The following is an 18,145-nucleotide window of genomic DNA, read 5'->3' on the forward strand; positions in this document are numbered from 1 at the left end:
CCACATTTCATTATACCTTAACAGTGAGGTAATATCCACTCTTGGTTCTACTTTCCTAGGGCTTTCCTAACCTACATAGTTCTCTGAGATAATGACAGTCTCTAGATTCAGAATCTCTGGATTCTTCTGAACACTGGCTTCAAATTTTATTCTCTTATACTTAACTTAGGTTTTATCTTTTCCATTTTACTAATCTGAAATTCTAACTCGAATCTCCTGACCAACACTTCTACCATTTCTTTTCCTATGCTCCTGCCCACAGCTAACCATATTTCCATCATTCCAAAGATAGGGAAAATGGCCTCAGGCCTAGCTTCCAAAGAAAAGACAGGAAATAAATTTGGGTTTCGTTCTCTTTTGTAGCTTCTGTATATTTACAACAAATAAATATATTGTTTTATCAACCAAGTATTTAATCTGAACAAAAGATAATATCAAAAATAATTTGAAGACTGAGGCGCCTGGGTGGCTCAGTCGTTAAGCGCCTGCCTTCGGCTCAGGTCATGATCCCACAGTTCTGGGATCAAGTCCTACATCGGGCTCCCTGCTCTGCGGGGAGCCTGCTTCTCCCTCTCCCACTCCCCCTGCTTGTGTTCCCTCTCTCGCTGTGTCTCTCTCTGTCAAATAAATAAATAGAAAATCTTTAAAAAAAATAATAATAATAATAATTTGAAGACTGAATCTGCTACAGTCCACCTACTGATAAGCAACAGTTAACAGGAAATTCTTTAAAAAGAAGCAACTTTAAAAAACATTATTGTACAAGTCCTACATTATCACATACGGTTTTCATTTATTATTAAAGTAAAATGATCCTGATAAAGAATTTTCAAAATCTATACATCCTCAAGGTAAACAATCTACTAAACAAATCTATTAAATCTATTAAACAAATTAACATAGAATAAAGCTGAAACAATTAATAGAAATATAATGGAGATTATCTGATTTATAGATAATTCTTTAAAAAGTTCAAGTAGGGAGGAAGTTCATATACTGAATTTTAGTTTCCTCTGTTGTGACAACAGTCTGATACAGATACATTTCTTTAATTAGAAAATAAAGCAAAATAAAATAAAATAAAATCTTCTCAGGAAGCCCTGGCTGGAGAAGGAAGAGAAGGTCATGCCTGCGGTACCCTCTATAGCTTCCCACTCAGGGCCCACCCAGCCCATACCCCTCTGCCCCACCCTGCCATACCTGAAGCGTCTCTAAAGTAGTTTCTAATACTTGAGAAAAAAAATTAGGGGTTAGAAAGCATGTTGAGCACTGTTTTATTTCTATGACACTGTGATTATTGGGAATTTTAACCAACTCAGAAATTTTAAGTTATAATCATTTTAAAACTTTTTATTACTAAAAATTTCAAATACAGATTAATATAACAAAATCCCAAGTACTCATCACCTACCTTCAACAATTAATATTTATACATTCTTGTTTCATCTATATACTTTACCCACTCACTTCACACATACACACACACACACTATACACAAACCAATTATTTTTTACAACTTTGAGGTCAGATTTATATACATTGAAATGTACAGATCTTAACTGTACAATTTTGACAAGTGGGAGACAGAACATTTCTATCTCCTCAGAAAGTCCTTTTGTGTCCCTTCCCAGGCAATTACCCCACCCAGAGGTAAGCACTGCTCTGATTTTTTTCACCTAATTAGTTTCGCCTGCTTTAGAACTGCAATATAAATGGAGTGACACAATCTGTGCTTTTTTTGTGTCCAGCTTCTGTAGTTCAGCATAATGCCTGGGAGATTAATATTTGTTGTTGTACATATCAGTAATTTCATTCCTTTTTATTGCTAAGTAATATTCCATTGTGTTTTTATACAGCACAATTTGTGTATCCATCCCCTTTTGATGTCCATTTGGGTTGTTTCTAGTTTTGGGCTAGCTGTGAACAAAGCTGGTATGAACATCACAAGGATATGTTTTCTTCATTTCTCATTGGAATTATCTAGGAGAAGAACTGATGATTCAAAAAGTAGGTACATTAACTTTACAACTGCCAAATCTTGTCCACTGTTTTCTTTTTATTATTGAGCTGTAGAAGTTGTTAATTCAAAGATAATACTTTTAAAGAGAACAATTTAGAACCTTAGGATAAAAGGAATCCCATTTGCCTCTGTGGCTGCCATGGTTCATCTAATTTTACATCAAATTCGCCTGCCGGCACAAGTTAATGAATTACCACATACTTGGGATGATTCCCAAGAGACAGGCTCATGAGTCAAGTTAGATTGACCTAACTTAAATACGGAATAGCTGCAAACCAAAAGAAAATGTTGATTAAATCCATTCTAAACAAAGTTCAGGAAAGATATGAAAAGGATAAAACTAAACAAAAATAAGCATTTTGTGTAACTAAAAACAAGTAAACTCTGGATATATTCTCTAATTAGACTACTGAATAACATTAAATTAAAATTTTCCTTTTTAATCTCACCTGTTTCATTGCTGTTTCACCTATTTTGTCAGAATGTTTTCGAATGCTTTCCAAAAAGTCTTTGAGATCAGACATGGAGATTTCTTTAATATCCTCACGGAGTTTAGGAAGATTTTCTATCATTAGCTGACAAAACCGGTATTGACTAACTCGGGGGAAAAAAACATTCTCTAATTGTTCCATAGTTTTTAGAGCAGAATAATACCTGTGAAAGGTTAAGAAGAAAACTCCATAAAAAGTTATTACATTAATTTTCAAGTTAAAATAATTAGTCCAACACTCCAATCAAAAGGGACACAATTAAAATAAGTAAAATTACCATTTATTTCTATTTACTAAGCATAAACTATAAACCACATGAACAAGATTGCAGGTTGAAAAGTCATGACTTATACTAACAGACAGTTTCCTTATTTCATTTCACTTAAATATGTAACATCTGTAACAACCTAAATCTCATCACAATATCTTTTTTTTTAAGATTTTATTTATTCATTAGAGAGAGAGAGAGCACACGCGGGGGTGGGGAGCAGAGAAAGAGGGAGAAACAGACTCCCCCCACTGAGCAGGGATCTTGCTGTGGGGCTCGATTCCAGGACTCCAGGATCATGACCTAAGCCAAAGGCAGACAGACGCTTAACTGAATGAGCCACTCAGGCACTTGTCATCACAATATCTTAAAGGTATATGCACAATATTTCCGAAATTTTTAATTATAATAGTTATTGATATGTGCTTTCATAATCTCTCTCCCATCCACATACCATCACATCAAAAAAGTACAGATTTAATTCAACTTAAAGTAAAATGTGTTTTAAGGACATCTTTTTGAAAATTTTACACTATTTAAAGCAGTTAGAAATAATATTAAGTATCAAAAAACCAAGTGAAAAACCACAGTGATTTATTCTCAACTCAACAAATACATACTGAATGACATGGTGGATTGCAGTAATTAGTAAAATATAGCCTATGCCATAGAAAAATTGACATGTACTTTCATATACATACTTTGATTTTCTCTAGACTTCTATGAGGTAGATGTGTATGGCAGATATCACTATTAATACTCTACAGATGAAAAACTGAAACACAAAGAGTACACAATTTGGCCAAGATACTATAACTGGCAGAAAAACCATAACTATCAGTTTCCTACAATAATATTCACCACCAAAATCCACTGAAAGTAGGTAGAAGAATTTTTTAAATTAATCAAATAATATTCTATACTTTCCCACTGATTTGGATATTAAAAATGAGAAAAGCCATGATCTAGAGAACAAAAAAAGTAATACACAGGTAATTTGAAAGATTGTAAATTCAAAGCTATTTAAAGATATTTACTGATTCTCTAGCCTATATTCCCAAAGATAGAGCATATTTTGCAACCTGTCACAAAATCTATCACTATTTTAAAAATTTGATGCCTAAATTTTATCTTTGTTATTTAATATCATTAGAATTGTTATAAACAAATAAAATATACATTTGGTCAGAAATGAACATATTTAGGTGATAAAATGGGTGGGAGAGATGTCATTACAATGACTTTGATAATACCTAAGACATTATAAATTTAAATGAAGTAAAATGATGAATAGTATCTTTTCTGAGTAAAATAACATTTTATATACAATAGGTCAGTCAATAGTCAAATTTTGACCCTGCCCTGTTTTGATCCTGCCCGTATTTCCTGATTTGATGTGAATTAGGTATACTCCAAAAGTATTACCTCCACAACAGATAGGCTTTCTGAAAATTCATGGTAATGCCTACAATGTATTTGAAGTCATAAAGTGATAGAGGCTAAATGAAAGTATTACCAGGAGTTTTTGCAACACCCAAAAACACAATCAAATGACTTCATAACACAACTGTGCTTTCCTTCATGCTTCTATACCTCTCACCTCCCATCCCAGGCTTCCCATGTCACTGAACCATGAAGCCTTCCTAGCACCCCCACACAACACAACCAAGAAATGTGAGCAGTTAATGCCAGTGGGCTGAATCCTTAACTAATGAGAAAAGTAAGTCAGAAGATAAATTCCTCTTTCCTCCTCCTAGATGAAATGTCCTGAATTTACAATAATATATAGAACTCCCAAAAGTTCTTTGAAATTGATCAACATTAAGCATCACTGCCTAACTCAGTAACTCAACTTCATATTGCTCTCCCAAGTTCGCTAACTCATTTCCCTTTCACTCAACTCTGCTTCTCAGCTTCCGTAGGATTATAGTCCAAAAAAAGTAGTAAACAATAAGGTTATAACTCAGGCTTTGCTTTCTAGGAAACTCAAGCTAAGAAACACAGCAAGGCTATATTCTTAGGCAGAGAACAGAAACCAGAGACCAGACCCTGAATCTTTCTAAAATTTAGCCACAAATCTCCTAAGCTTTATATTCCTAAATGCAAGCAAAATTTCCACAATGGATTACCATTCTCTTTTGGTATATATCATGCTATTTTTAAAAAATTGTAACAGTCATCCATAACCACTGGAAAAATACAAAACTTTAAAGGGAAAAATAAAAAGCACCATCTGATACTACCATGTACTAATGACCTCAATTTGGCCCCAGTTACATCCAGTCATATATCTACAACATTTCCAGGTCTGTATGCTCATATCCTATTTAAAAACATATAATGGAAACTATCTTTAACTAAAATTATTCTAGAACAGATTAATACCCTACTTGTAAGGAAAAATGTGATGATGTCCTCATAATTGGGATTTTAAGTATCTGATTTTTTATTTTTTATAAATAAGACTAAAGTAAATTTCTCCCTATATCAAAACCTCTACCAAGATGCCTGCTTTTATAAATATGAGACATTTTTAAAAAAATTATGTGTCATCCCTAAATGGAAAACATGTAACTACTATAATGGTTCTCTGGCCCATAGGGTACAAATTATGTCACTGTTCTTATTTCATTTGCCTTCCCTTGAGCATTTCCAATTCACCAAAGTTTGAACTATCATAGAAGTGGTTACTTCAGTCTCTACTATTCTAAACACAGTGTCCTGCATATAAGAAAAAATTACAAGATACATAAATAAGCATAAAAATGTGATCCAAAAGTAAAAGTCAATGGAAGCATATATACAGGTGGCCTAGACCTTGGAATTAACAGATGAAAACTTTAACTATTATAATGTTATAAACTCTAGGAAGAAAGAGAAGTTAATATGCATTAAGAGATGGGAAATTTTAGTGGAAAAACAAATTACAACAAAGAATCAAATGAAAAAGCTGAAAATAAAATATCAGAATAAAGAACTCTTTCAATGGGCTTAAGAGCAGACTAGATGCAGAAGAAAAAATGATCCATGAATGTGAAGACAACTGAACAGATATTTTGCAAATTGAAACATACACACAAACACACAAAGAATAAAGATAGGACGAATAGTGTCTGAGATCAAAAGAAATAGGCTCAGTAAAGTTTAAGACAGGTCCAAAAAATTACCCAACATGAAACAAAAAAAGAAAAGAGAGAAAAGGAGGAGTTCTTAGAAATTATGGACGGGGCGCCTGGGTGGCTCAGTTGGTTAAGTGACTGCTTTCGGCTCAGGTCATGATCCTGGAGTCCCTGGATCGAGTCCCGCATTGGGCTCCCTGCTTGGCAGGGAGGCTGCTTCTCCCTCTGACCCTCCCCCCTCTCATGTGCTCTCTCTCTCTCATTCTCTCTCTCTCAAATAAATAAATAAAATCTTAAAAAAAAAAAAAAAAAGAAATTATGGATGACATTAAATGATCTAACATACATGTAACTGGAGTTCCCAAAAGAAAGGGGAGAGAGAAAATAATGGTGAAGAAATATTTGAAGAGATAAGAGCCCTGAAATTTTCAAAACTGATGAAAGTTATCAACCCCAGATTCAAAATAAGCTAAACAAACCCCCAAGCAATATAACTATAAACCTAACCACATCATAGTCAAACTTATAAAAAAAATATATGGAGGCCAGAGGAAAAAAGACCTAATTGCAAATCTTGTAACACCAATGAGAATGATAGCTGAACTTCTGAAGAGAAACAATGGAGAGCAGAAAATGAAAAAAAAACGTAATATTTAAATTGTTGGGGGGAGGGGACCCTCTGAAAACCCAGAATTCCATACTGATACAAGCTATTGCTCAGAAATAGAAGTAAAATAAACACGTTTCCAGATAGGCAAAGCAAGAAAATTTTCTTCAGCAGACAGATGTGTAGTATAATAAATACTAAACAAAATTTATCATGTTAAAGTCAATTATGCCACTTAGAACCCTGGATCTGCAAAAAAAGGAAAAAAGAGCAACAGAAAGATTAAGTGGATAAGTATAAAAGAATCTGTTTTAATTATGTGTGTGTGTGTGTGTGTGTGTATTACAAGTAAATTATATTAAAACAAAAACACAACAAATAGGATGGGAATAAGTACAATTGTCTTAAGTTTCTTATATTGTTGATGAAGTATAATAACATTATTTGAGGGGCGCCTGGGTGGCTCAGTCGTTAAGCGTCTGCCTTCGGCTCGGGTCATGATCCCAGGGTCCTGGGATCGAGCCCCGCATCGGGTTCCCTGCTCCACGGGAGGCCTGCTTCTCCCTCTCCCACTCCCCCTGCTTGTGTTCCCTCTCTCGTTGTCTCTCTCTCTGTCAAATAAATAAATAAAATCTTTAAAAAAAAAAATAACATTATTTGAAAGTCAGCTGTGGTGAGTTAAAAATGCATACTGTGCTCTCTAGAGTAGACAATAAAAGGTTAAACAAAGATATATACCTAGTAAGTGAATAGAGTTAGAGATAAATATATATATACCAAAACAAAACCTCAATCATGAAAAGGAAGGAAAGAAAAAATACATCAGACAAATAGAAGATAATTAATTGAAAAGTCAACCATAATAATAATTACATAAATATAAATGGTCTAGGGATGCCTGGGTGACTCATTTGGTTGGGCGTCCAGCTTCTGGTTTCAGCTCAGGTCATGATCTCAGATTCGTGGGATTGAGCCCCACGTGGGCTCTGCACTCAGTGGGGAGTCTGCTTGTGATTCTCTCTTACCTCTCCATCTGCCCCTCTCCCACTTTCTCTCTCTAAAATAAATAAATAAATCTTTTTAAAAGTTAAAAAAAATGGTCTAAAATGCCATTTGCAAAGTAGAAATTGCCCACTGGATGAAAAAAAGTAAAACCCAACTATATGCTGTTGATTAGAAACACACTTTAAATATAAAGAGTAGGGTTAAAAGTAAAAGGATGTCAAAGATATACCATGAAACATCCAGCTAGAATAACTAAAATGACTACATCAATACCAGCAAAGTTGAATTCAGGACGCAGAATATTACCAAAGATACAGAAGGACATTTCATGACACAACGTTAGTAAGAATATAAAACAATCATAAATATGAATGCATCTAATAACAGAGCTTTGAAATATATAGAAGAAAATTTAAAGAACTAAAGGGAAAGTAGACAAACTACAAGAGGAGAAAACGTTACATCCCTCTCTTACCCCTGATAGAACTGGCCAGCAAAAAAAACACTAAGGAGAAAGAAAATCTGAACTGCTCTAACACTAACATGACCTAACTGGTATTTCTAGAACACTAAAGCCACAACTGCAAAATACACAGTCTCTTCAAGTACACATGAAATATTCACCAAGACAGATGATATGCTGGGTCACTAAACAATTCTCAATAAATGTCAAAGGTCTGAATTCCTACAAAGTATGTTCACTCATCCAAGAGTATCAAACTAGAAATTAATAATGAAGATTATAACATATCCTAAAAGTCCCCCAAATATTTGAAAATTGAATATACTTGTAAATAAACCAAACCTTTAAAAAAAGGAAAATTAAGGAGCAGCTGGGTAGCTCAGTCAGTTAAGCACCTGACTCTTGATTTCAGCTCAGGTCATGATCTCTGGGCATAGGATCAAGCCCCATATCAGGCTCAGTGCAGAGTCTGCTTGTCTCTCTCTCTCTGCTCCTCTCCCCATTCTTGCACTCTCTCTTTCTCTCAAATAAATAAAATCTTAAAAAAAAGGAAAATAAAATATTTTAAACTAAAAGATAATAAAAACATTTCAAAACTGCACCTAAAGTAGTTCTTAGAGGAAAATTATAACTTTAAATGTTTGTAATACCAAAGAAAGGCATATGGCTGGCTCAGCTGGAAGAGCATGTGACTCCTGATCTCGGGGTTATAAGTTCAAGCCCTATGTTAGGTGTAGAGATTACTTAAATAAATAAATGTTTTTAAAAGGCTAAAAAAAAACCAAAATATTTTTTTTGTCATTTTAGAGTCAATTGTGACATATATAGTATTTGGGTACAACTTAAGCTTTTTAAAATATACTGATTTTCCTATCCTAGAGAAAATGTTTCAATAGAAGTTGAGTTTCATTATAGCTTTTGTTTGTTTGTTCCTTCCATTGATATACTGATGTCTAGGAAATTATAGTCATTTTGAGGGGAAATTATAGTCATTTTAAATTAAAATTCACTTATTTCACAGCATATTTACTGTTCAAATCATTTCAATAAATGATTGAAAATTTTTTAAAAAAGGCATAAAATCACTGTTCTAAATTTCTACTTTATGAAAACAGAAAAAGAACAAATAAAATCCCAAGTATAACAATGCAAATAATAAAAATAAAAATAGCCTTTTTGCCTGTCCAGACACGGTCTGCCTCCTGCCCTTTGGTTGAGGGGAAGAGCAGAAGGAAGTCTGCAGGTCTGCAGGTCACAGCGGTGTGCCTTGAGGAGAGGACGCCTAGAGCAAACCACCAGAAGAGGTCCAGACCATCCTGAACATGGAAAAATCCTGAAAAGAAAATGAATAACAGCCACAGAGCGCACCCAAGACGGAGGACGAGCAGCCTCCTGTGGAGCACTCTCCTGAAAAGCAGTCTCCAGAGGAACCATCTTCCAAGGAGCAGTCCTCGGAGGAGGAGTTCTTTCCCAAGGAGCTCCTTCCCGAGCTCCTTCCTGAGATGCTGGTGTCTGAGGAGCGCCCTCCTCAGGAGCGCCTTTCTAGAAGGGACCTTTTTGAAGAGAGCCCTCCCATGGAGCAGCCTCCTTGTGGAGTGGGAAAACATAAGCTAGAAGAAGGAAGCTTTAAAGAGGCTGGCTCGCTCTCACCCACAATTTAGAGGGGACATACATGGCAGAAATTTAAGCAATGAGGAGATGATAAAGGTAGCAGAGGAGATGGAAGAAATGAAAAGAGTACGCAACAAATTGATGGTTATGCCTTGGAAGGCGAGACGGAACCGTCCTTATCCTATTTAATGTGTTCGGCCTTTAATTCTGTTTTGCCTGATATAAGTATTGCCACCTGAAGGTTGTATTTTCTCATATACCTTTCCCCATCAATTATAACTTGTCGCGTGGCTTTATTCTAGGTGATTCACTTGTAACTGGCATAAAATTGGGTTTTCCCTGCCCACAAGCTGCAAGTTTCCCTTTTTCAAACATGAATCTCACCCATTTGCATGAAAAGATGTACATTATATATTGTGAAGTGAAAAATAATTTTCGAAAAGTAAAAATAAATAAATAAAAATAAAGATAGAAATCAAAGAACAAACTCAAATATTAGATCTTTGAAAATATCCATAAAATTGATAAGCCTCCTATCACATAAATCAAGGGAATAAAACCACAAATTACTGATATTGGGAATGACAAAGATGAACATTACTACAGGTCCTACAGACATTAAAAGGATGATAGGACAATATTATAAATAAGTTTATGCCAATAAATTCAACAACTCAGATAAAGTGGTCCAAGTCCTTGACAAAACATAAGATAAGAAAACTGACTCAAGAAGAAATAAAGTCTTAATAGCTCAACATCTGTAAAAGTAATGGGATTCATATCAAAATTTTGCCAGCTGGCTTTGCTAAGAATATAGCACTCTGGGCTTATTTCAAACTGATTACTTTTTTCTTTCTCTGTTGGTATTTTTCTGTGATCTTCACTCTGAGAATCTGGTAGGGCTCCTGATGCTAAAATTCATAAGAAGAGTGGTGGACTTCCTGTACCCCCAGGAATTTTTTTTATCTCTGAAGCCAGTATGCTCAATCACCTTTAAGTATTCCTATCAAGGTCCAGCAGTGGCTTCTGCTCTCAGTAAACTGTGATAGTCTCTATTTGCCTGTCTCTCCAATTCCAGGGGCAGCAGATTGCCCTATGACCTCATTTCTCCAATGGCTCTAAAAAAGGTTTTTTAGGGACACCTGGGTTGCTCAATTGGTTAAGCATCTGCCTGTGGTTCAGGTCATGACCCCAGGGTCCTGGGATCGAGTCCCACATCAGGCTCCTTCCTCAGCAGGGAGCTTGCTTCTCCCTCTGCCTGCTGCTCCCTCTGCTTGTGCTCTCTCTTTCTGACAAATAAATTTAAAAAATCTTTTTTAAAAAAAGGTTTTTTATTTTCAGTTTGATTAGCTCTCTTCTTGTTGTAAAGACAGGAGTGATTGCTTCAAAGCTCTTTACATGTGAGATCAGAAACTGTAAGTTCCTTATTTTTATTCTTTCTTTTTCCTTTTTATTAATTTGTAAAAGTTCTTTATATATTGTGGTTATGAGTCCTGTCAGAAAAAAATCTTGCATATGTTTTCTCCTTGCCTATCAATTTTCTTAAAAGTGTATTCTGATGAATAAAATTTTTTATTTGAGGTCCACAAGTTCCAATTCTGCATAGTAGCTTTTTGTGATCCTTCTAAAAAATATTTTTGCTCACCCCAGGTAATGTGAAAATATCTTCCTACATTTTCTTATAGAAGTTTTAAGATTCTGGGTGGAGAACAAACACAAGACCCAACTATATGTTGTATAAAAGGAACCACTTTAAACATAACAGAGAGATTAAAAGTTAAGGGATGGAGAAAATATACTATGCTAACACCAATCAAAAGCTGGAGTAGCTATTTTAATTTCAGATAAAGCAGACTTCAGAGCAAGGAAAGTTATGAGAGATAAAGAAAAGCATTATATAATGATAAAATAATTAATCTCTAAAAAGACATAACAATCCTTAATGTGTATGTGACTAATAACAGAGTATCAAAATATGTGAGGCAAAAACTGATAGAACGGCAAGGAAAACAGACAAATTCACTAATATAGTTGAAGACTTCAAAATTCCTCTAACAGTAATTGACAGATCCAGCAGGCAGAAATTCAGTTAAGAATATGCTTGAACTGGGGCGCCTGGGTGGCTCATTCGTTAAGCGTCTGCCTTTGGCTCAGGTCATGAACCCACAGTTCTGAGATTGAGCCCCACGTCCGGCTCCCTGCTCAGCGGGAAGCCTGTTTCTCCCTCTCCCACTCCCCCGGCTTGTGTTTCCTTTCTTGCTGTGTCTCTGTCAAATAAATAAATAAAATCTTTAAAAAAAAAAAAAAAAAGAATATGGTTGAACTGAAGAGCGCCTCAATCAACTGGATTTAACTGACATTTATAGAATACTTTTCATCCAACAACAGAATATATATTCTTTTCAAGCTCACATAGAAAATTCACCAATATAGGGGCGCCTGGGTGGCTCAGTCGTTAAGCGTCTGCCTTCAGCTCAGGTCATGGTCCCAGGGTCCTGGGATTGAGCCCCGCATCGGGCTCCCTGCTCAGCGGGAAGCCTGCTTCTCCCTCTCCCACTCCCCCTGCTTGTGTTCCCTCTCTCGCTGTATCTCTCTGTCAAATAAATAAAATCTTTAAAAAAAAAAAGAAAATTCACCAATATAGACCATATTCTGGGCTATAAAACACACATCAACAAATTTAAAAGAATAAAAATCATATAAAACTAACATCATACTTAATGATGAGAAACACAATGCTTTTCCCCACGAGATCAGAAACAGGCAAGGATGTTCCTCATCATCACTCTAATTTAACCATCATACTGATATTCATTGCTAATCCAATAAGACAAGAAAAAGAAATAAAAGGTAATCATACTGGGAAGAAAGAAAGAAAAGGCTTGTCTGCAGATGACATTATTATCTATGTAGAAAATCCCAAAGAATAGGGGCGCCTGGGTGGCTCTGTCGTTAAGCGTCTGCCTTCGGCTCAGGTCATGATCCCAGGGTCCTGAGATCAAGCCCCGCATCGGGCTCCCTGCTCAGCGGGAAGCCTGCTTCTCCCTTTCCCACTCCCCCTGCTTGTGTACCCTCTCTCGCTGTGTCTCTCTCTGTCAAATAAATAAATAAAATCTTTAAAAAAAAAGAAAAGAAAAGAAAATCCCAAAGAATCAACTAAAAAAACACCCAGAACAGTAAGTGATGATGGCAAGGTTGAAGAATACCAGGTTAACATACCAAAGTCAATCTCCTTTCTGTAAACCAGCAAGAAACAACTGGGATTTGAAATTAAAAACACAATACCATTTACTTTAGCACCAAAAAACAAATTATGTATAAATCTAACTAAATACATACAAGATCTATATGAAGAAAAGCACATAACTGATGAAAGAAATCAAAGAAAATCTAAATAAATGGACAGATATTCCATATTCATGAATGGATTTCACAAAAATTAACTCATAATGGGTCAGAGACATAAATGTAAAACACAAAACTCTAGAAATTAACATAGGAGAAAATCTAAATGACCTTGGGTTTGGCAATGAATTTTCAGAAACACCACCAAAGCATGATCTATGGGAAAAAACTAGTAAGCTGGACTTCGTTAAAATTAATAATTTTCTGTTCTAAAAAGACACTGTTAAGAGAATGAAAAGACAAGCCACAGAATGGGAGAAGATATTTTCAAAACATATAACTGATAAAGAACTAGTATATAAACTATACAAAAGGGCACCTGGGTGGCTCAGTTGGTTAAGCGACTGCCTTCAGCTCAGGTCATGATCCTGGAGTCCCGGGATCGAGTCCCGCATCGGGCTCCCTGCTCGGCAGGGAGTCTGCTTCTCCCTCTGACCCTCCTCCCTCTCATGCTCTCTGTCTCTCATTCTCTCTGTCTCAAATAAATAAAATCTTTAAAAAAAAAAAAAAAACTATACAAAAAACACTTAAAAGTCAGCAGTAAGAAAACCACCAACCAAATTTAAAAGCATACAAAATATCTAAAGAGATAGCTCACCAAAGAAGATATACAGATAGCAAATAAGCATATGAGAAAATGCTCAACATCACATGCCAACAGTAAATTGCAAATTAAAGTGAGATATTACCTACATCTATTAGAATGGCTAAAATCCAAAACGGTGACAATACCAAATCCTGGTGAGGGTGTGGAGCAACAGAAAGTTCATTCATTATTATTGCTGAGAGTGTAAAATAGTAAAACCACTTTTGTAGACAATTTGGCTGTTTGTTATAAAGCTAAATATAGTCTTTCCAGGGATGCCTGGGTGGCTCATTCGGTTACAGGTCTGCCTTCAGCTTGGGTCATGATCCCAGGGTCCTGGGATCAAGTCCTGTATTGGGCCCCTCACTCAGCAGGGAGCCTGCTTCTCCCTCTACCTGCCCCTTCCCCTGCTTGTGCACGCTCTCTCTCTCTCTCTGACAAATAAATAAAATCTTAAAAAGAAAAAAAAGCTAAATATAGTCTTTCTGTATGATCTAGCAACTGTACCACTAGGTATTTATCTAAATGAATTAAAAAGTTATTCCACACAAAAACCTGAACACAAATGTTTACAGCCGCATTATTCATAACTGCCAGAAATTAGAAGCAACCAAGATGTCCTTCAACAGGTGAATGGATAAATAAACTGTGGTACAACCATATAATGCAGTATTATTCATCAATAAAAAGAAATGAGCTATCAAGCCACAAAAAGACATGGAGGAACCTTAAATGCATATTGCTAAGTGAACAAGCTAGTCTGAATATGACATATACTGTATGATCCCAACTACAGGACATTCTGAAAAAGGCAGAACTACAGAAACAGTAAAAAGGTCAGTGATTGGCAGTGGTTGGGGTGGGAGGGGAAGGGATGGGGAAAGAGACGAAGCACAAGGGATTTTTTAGGCAGTGAAGCTATTCTGTATGATACTGTCATGATAGATATGACATTATGCATTTGTCAAAACCCTCTGTACAACACAAAAGAGTGAACCCTACTGAAAACTCTGGAGTTAACAACATGTCAATACTGGTTCATGAACTGTAAGAAATGTATTACACTCATGCATGAAACTGTGAGGAGAGGAAGGTATATGGGAACTCTGTATTTTCTGCTCAATGTGTCTCTAAACCTAAAATTATAAACAAAGGACTTGGACAGACATTTTACAAAAGAAAATACACAAATGACCAAAGAGCAAATGAAAAGGCCCTCAACATCAGTCACCAGAGAAATGCAAATTGGAACCACCATTTTACATGTACCAAAATGGTTCAACTAGAACAGAATGACAATACTGTATGTTGGCAAAGGATGTGTAGTATCTAAAATTCTCATTGCCAATGGGAGTATAAAATGGTACAACCATTTTGGAAAACTATTTAATGTTCTCTTATAAAAGGCAGCCTACAGGGCGCCTGGGTGGCTCAGTTGGTTAAGCGACTGCCTTCGGCTCAGGTCATGATCCTGGAGTCCCTGGATCGAGTCCCACATCGGGCTCCCTGCTCGGCAGGGAGTCTGCTTCTCCCTCTGACCCTCCCCCCTCTCATGTGTTCTCTCTCATTCTCTCTCTCTCAAATAAATAAATAAAATCTTAAAAAAAAAAAAAGGCAGCCTACATCTACACTATACCCCAGCAATTCTACTCCTACACATATATTAAAGAGAAATACAAACATCTGCCTACAGAAAGACTTGTCTGCTAATTTTATGACAGCCTTATTCATAATACCTCCAAACTGAAAACAATCCAAATACCCACCAACTGGTAAACAGATAAAAAACTTCTTAGAACTGAATACTACTCAGCAATGAAAAGAAACAATTCGTATTTGCAATAACACAGATGAATCTCAAAACATTTGGAGTGAAAGATACTAGACAAGAAAAATAAATACATTCTATGATTCCATTTATATAAATTCTGAGAACATGTGATAGAAATCAGAATATGGTTATCTGTGGAGGGAAGGAGGAATCGACTGAGAAGGGGCATAAAGCGGTGATGGAAATGTTCTATATCTTGTTTGGGTGGTAATGATCAGAAGAGAGTATGAGAAAAACTTTTGGGATAGAAATAATGTTCAAATCTTGATCTTGGTGGTTATAAAGGTGTATTCGCTTTTTAAAAATTCATGGAGCTACAGACTTATGATTTGTGTATTTGGGTCTAAAAAATTGCTAAGCAAATAACTTAAAAAATAAAAAACTGTACCACAGAGTAAATATTTCACAACACATTTGACAGAAAAGGGGCCAATCCCTGAAATAAGCAAAGATTTTAAGCCTGTTTCAGACATGTTAACTTGAGATAGTGGAATGTCCATGTGAAAAGATTCAACAAGAATCAGAGATGTCAAAACCAAGCTTGAGATTCGAGATTCAGATCTGGCAATCAGTGGAATATAAATCCAGATATTTTGGGCGCCTGGGTGGCTCAGTTGGTTGGGCGACTGCCTTCGGCTCGGGTCATGATCCCAGGGTCCTGGGATCGAGTCCCACATCGGGCTCCCGGCTTGGCGGGGAGCCTGCTTCTCCCTCTGACCCTCTCCTCTCTCATGCTGTTTCTCTCTCTCTCGCTCTCTAATAAATAAATAAATAAAATCTTAAAAAAAAAAAAACTAAAACATTTAAAAAAAAATAAAAAAATAAATCCAGATATTTTAACAAATGTGAAGTGATATTAACTAACAAAAAACATTTTTTTTTTTTACATTTTACAAGTCAAACCAAATATACCTGTGGGCCAGTTTGACTCTGTGGGTTGCTAATTTGCAACCTCTAATGATCACCAGGAATAACATCTGCCCATGCCCTTCATTTTATTACCCCATATGAATATTTATCTTAACAAAAATATGGCAGAGCACCAGAAGTGGGGTCCTAAATATTTAGTGCGACGGCAGCCTGAACATGCTTTTTAACCTTGACTCCTTGAAACTCCAATAAAATGAGATTTTTCTTTAAAAGCATAAGCCTACACAGATGAAGAGAAAAGGAGAAGAGAGAACAGTAAAATTAAAATTTTAGAATGTGGAAAGCTGACAGATATGTGGTAAAAAAAAAAAAAAAAAAAAACTCAGCAGATCTGAGAAAACTGAATTCTAAGCCAATAGTTGAGAAACCAAGAATAAATTTATTCTCTAGAGTATCTAAAATGTCAAGAATTGATAGGAATCCCACTACTTATGGAAATGAGAGTGAAAGGAGGGCTAAAGTAAGGAATATTGGTTGATAATCTTTTTAAGCAGCAAACTCCACTCCAGTCATCTGAGCAACAATCATTCCCCATTTTGGCAAAATACTAAAGAGACTAGAACAGATAATCTCTGAATAGGGTGGGGAGACCACCCAAGGTTGAAGGCAATAGTACTGATCTGAAAACAAGAGGATTAGTAGAGCCTAAATATATACTAAATGCCCTCTTCCCCAACTCAGATCCCAGAATGCTGGCAGTCAGGTCTTTACCTTCCAGACAGGAGACGGGAGATAGGAGAAGTCTCCTCTAGGGAATCTGAGCAGCCCCAGAAGAAATACCTCCAGATATTAACACCAAAGCCTCACCAACTAAACAGCCCAGCTAGATAAACTCACAATCAACAAGTCCCACCCACATACCTAGAGCTTCCAATCGGCGTCTTATGTCCACTACCACTTAAATATGAGTAGTCAACCAAGGAATTACCTGACATCTGAGAAACACCCCTACCAACAAAGTCAGAGAGTAAAAATAAATAAATAAATAAATAAAAACTGGGGGGAAAACTTAGTGCAAACAAACTATATGCAAGGAGATACATAAATACATACATCTAAAATCTCACAGAGGTGAAGACAAAATACTGTTAACAGTAAATCAAGAACAGTTACCTTAAAAAAAAAAGAAAATGAAGGAAAAGAAATATTTGGAGATCAAAAAAGTTCTTAGAAATTAAAAATCGGAGAGCAGAAATGAAATAAAATCAGCATTATTTTAGGAAGATAAAAATAAAGAAATATCCTAGAAGCAGAGCAAGGAGTCAAAAAAATAAAAATTGTTAAAGAGAAAAGAAAATCAGAGGACCAGTCTAGAAGATTAAACATCACTATCTGTACTGGAATCAAGTAAACAGAAAGAAATAAATAATTCAAAAAAATTTCCTAGATCTTAAAGACATTATCAGATCAAAGAACAGTTTCCAGATTAAATTCCAGACAGGTTCACCAAGTACCCAACACAATGGAAGCAAACAGGCCCATATCAAAGCACATCATCAGGAAATTACAGACCACACAAGAAAAGATTCTAAAACAGAAAAAAAGGTAGGTTACAAACTAAAGATGAGAAATTAGAATGGCTTCAAACTTCTCAGTTACAACCCTGGAAGGCTAGAGGGCATGAGAGAAGTGTCTGGGGTGGGAGTTATTAGTAAGCCCACCTAGCAAGCAGGTCTGTTTCTAAATACCATTACTAAAAGGAGCTAGGGTACCTTGGAAAATGGTTATTTCTAGGTCTAGGGCAAGAAAAGTACAATGTGAGCGTGGAACATATTATTGTGTGATAACCAAGAAAGTACTCAACGACA

The 18,145-nt window shown here is 35.9% G+C and overlaps 1 protein-coding gene across 12 annotated transcripts in view; it reads right to left on the reverse strand.

The window, feature by feature from the left end:
- Nucleotides 1–18,145, reverse strand: part of EXOC6 (exocyst complex component 6) — a 324,809-nt gene that overhangs the window by 128,142 nt on the left and 178,522 nt on the right. For 10 of the 12 annotated variants that reach the window (XR_014146246.1, XM_081823819.1, XM_081823817.1 and 7 more), the window contains 2 exons: nt 9,155–9,307; nt 2,471–2,675 (listed from right to left, as the gene is read on the reverse strand). Coding sequence is in view for 11 of the 12 variants with exons in the window: in XM_081823819.1 (XP_081679945.1) it covers nt 2,471–2,675; nt 9,155–9,307 (358 nt within the window). In the remaining variant the exon portion in view is untranslated. The remainder of the gene's footprint in view (nt 1–2,470; nt 2,676–9,154; nt 9,308–18,145) is intronic. The other 2 variants (XM_081823822.1, XM_006733869.3) reach the window with 1 other exon arrangement.

The sequence above is a fragment of the Leptonychotes weddellii genome, chromosome 6 (genome assembly GCF_054177405.1).
Source record: "Leptonychotes weddellii isolate Sample4059 chromosome 6, ASM5417740v2, whole genome shotgun sequence".
NCBI classification, from domain to species: Eukaryota; Metazoa; Chordata; class Mammalia; order Carnivora; family Phocidae; genus Leptonychotes; species Leptonychotes weddellii.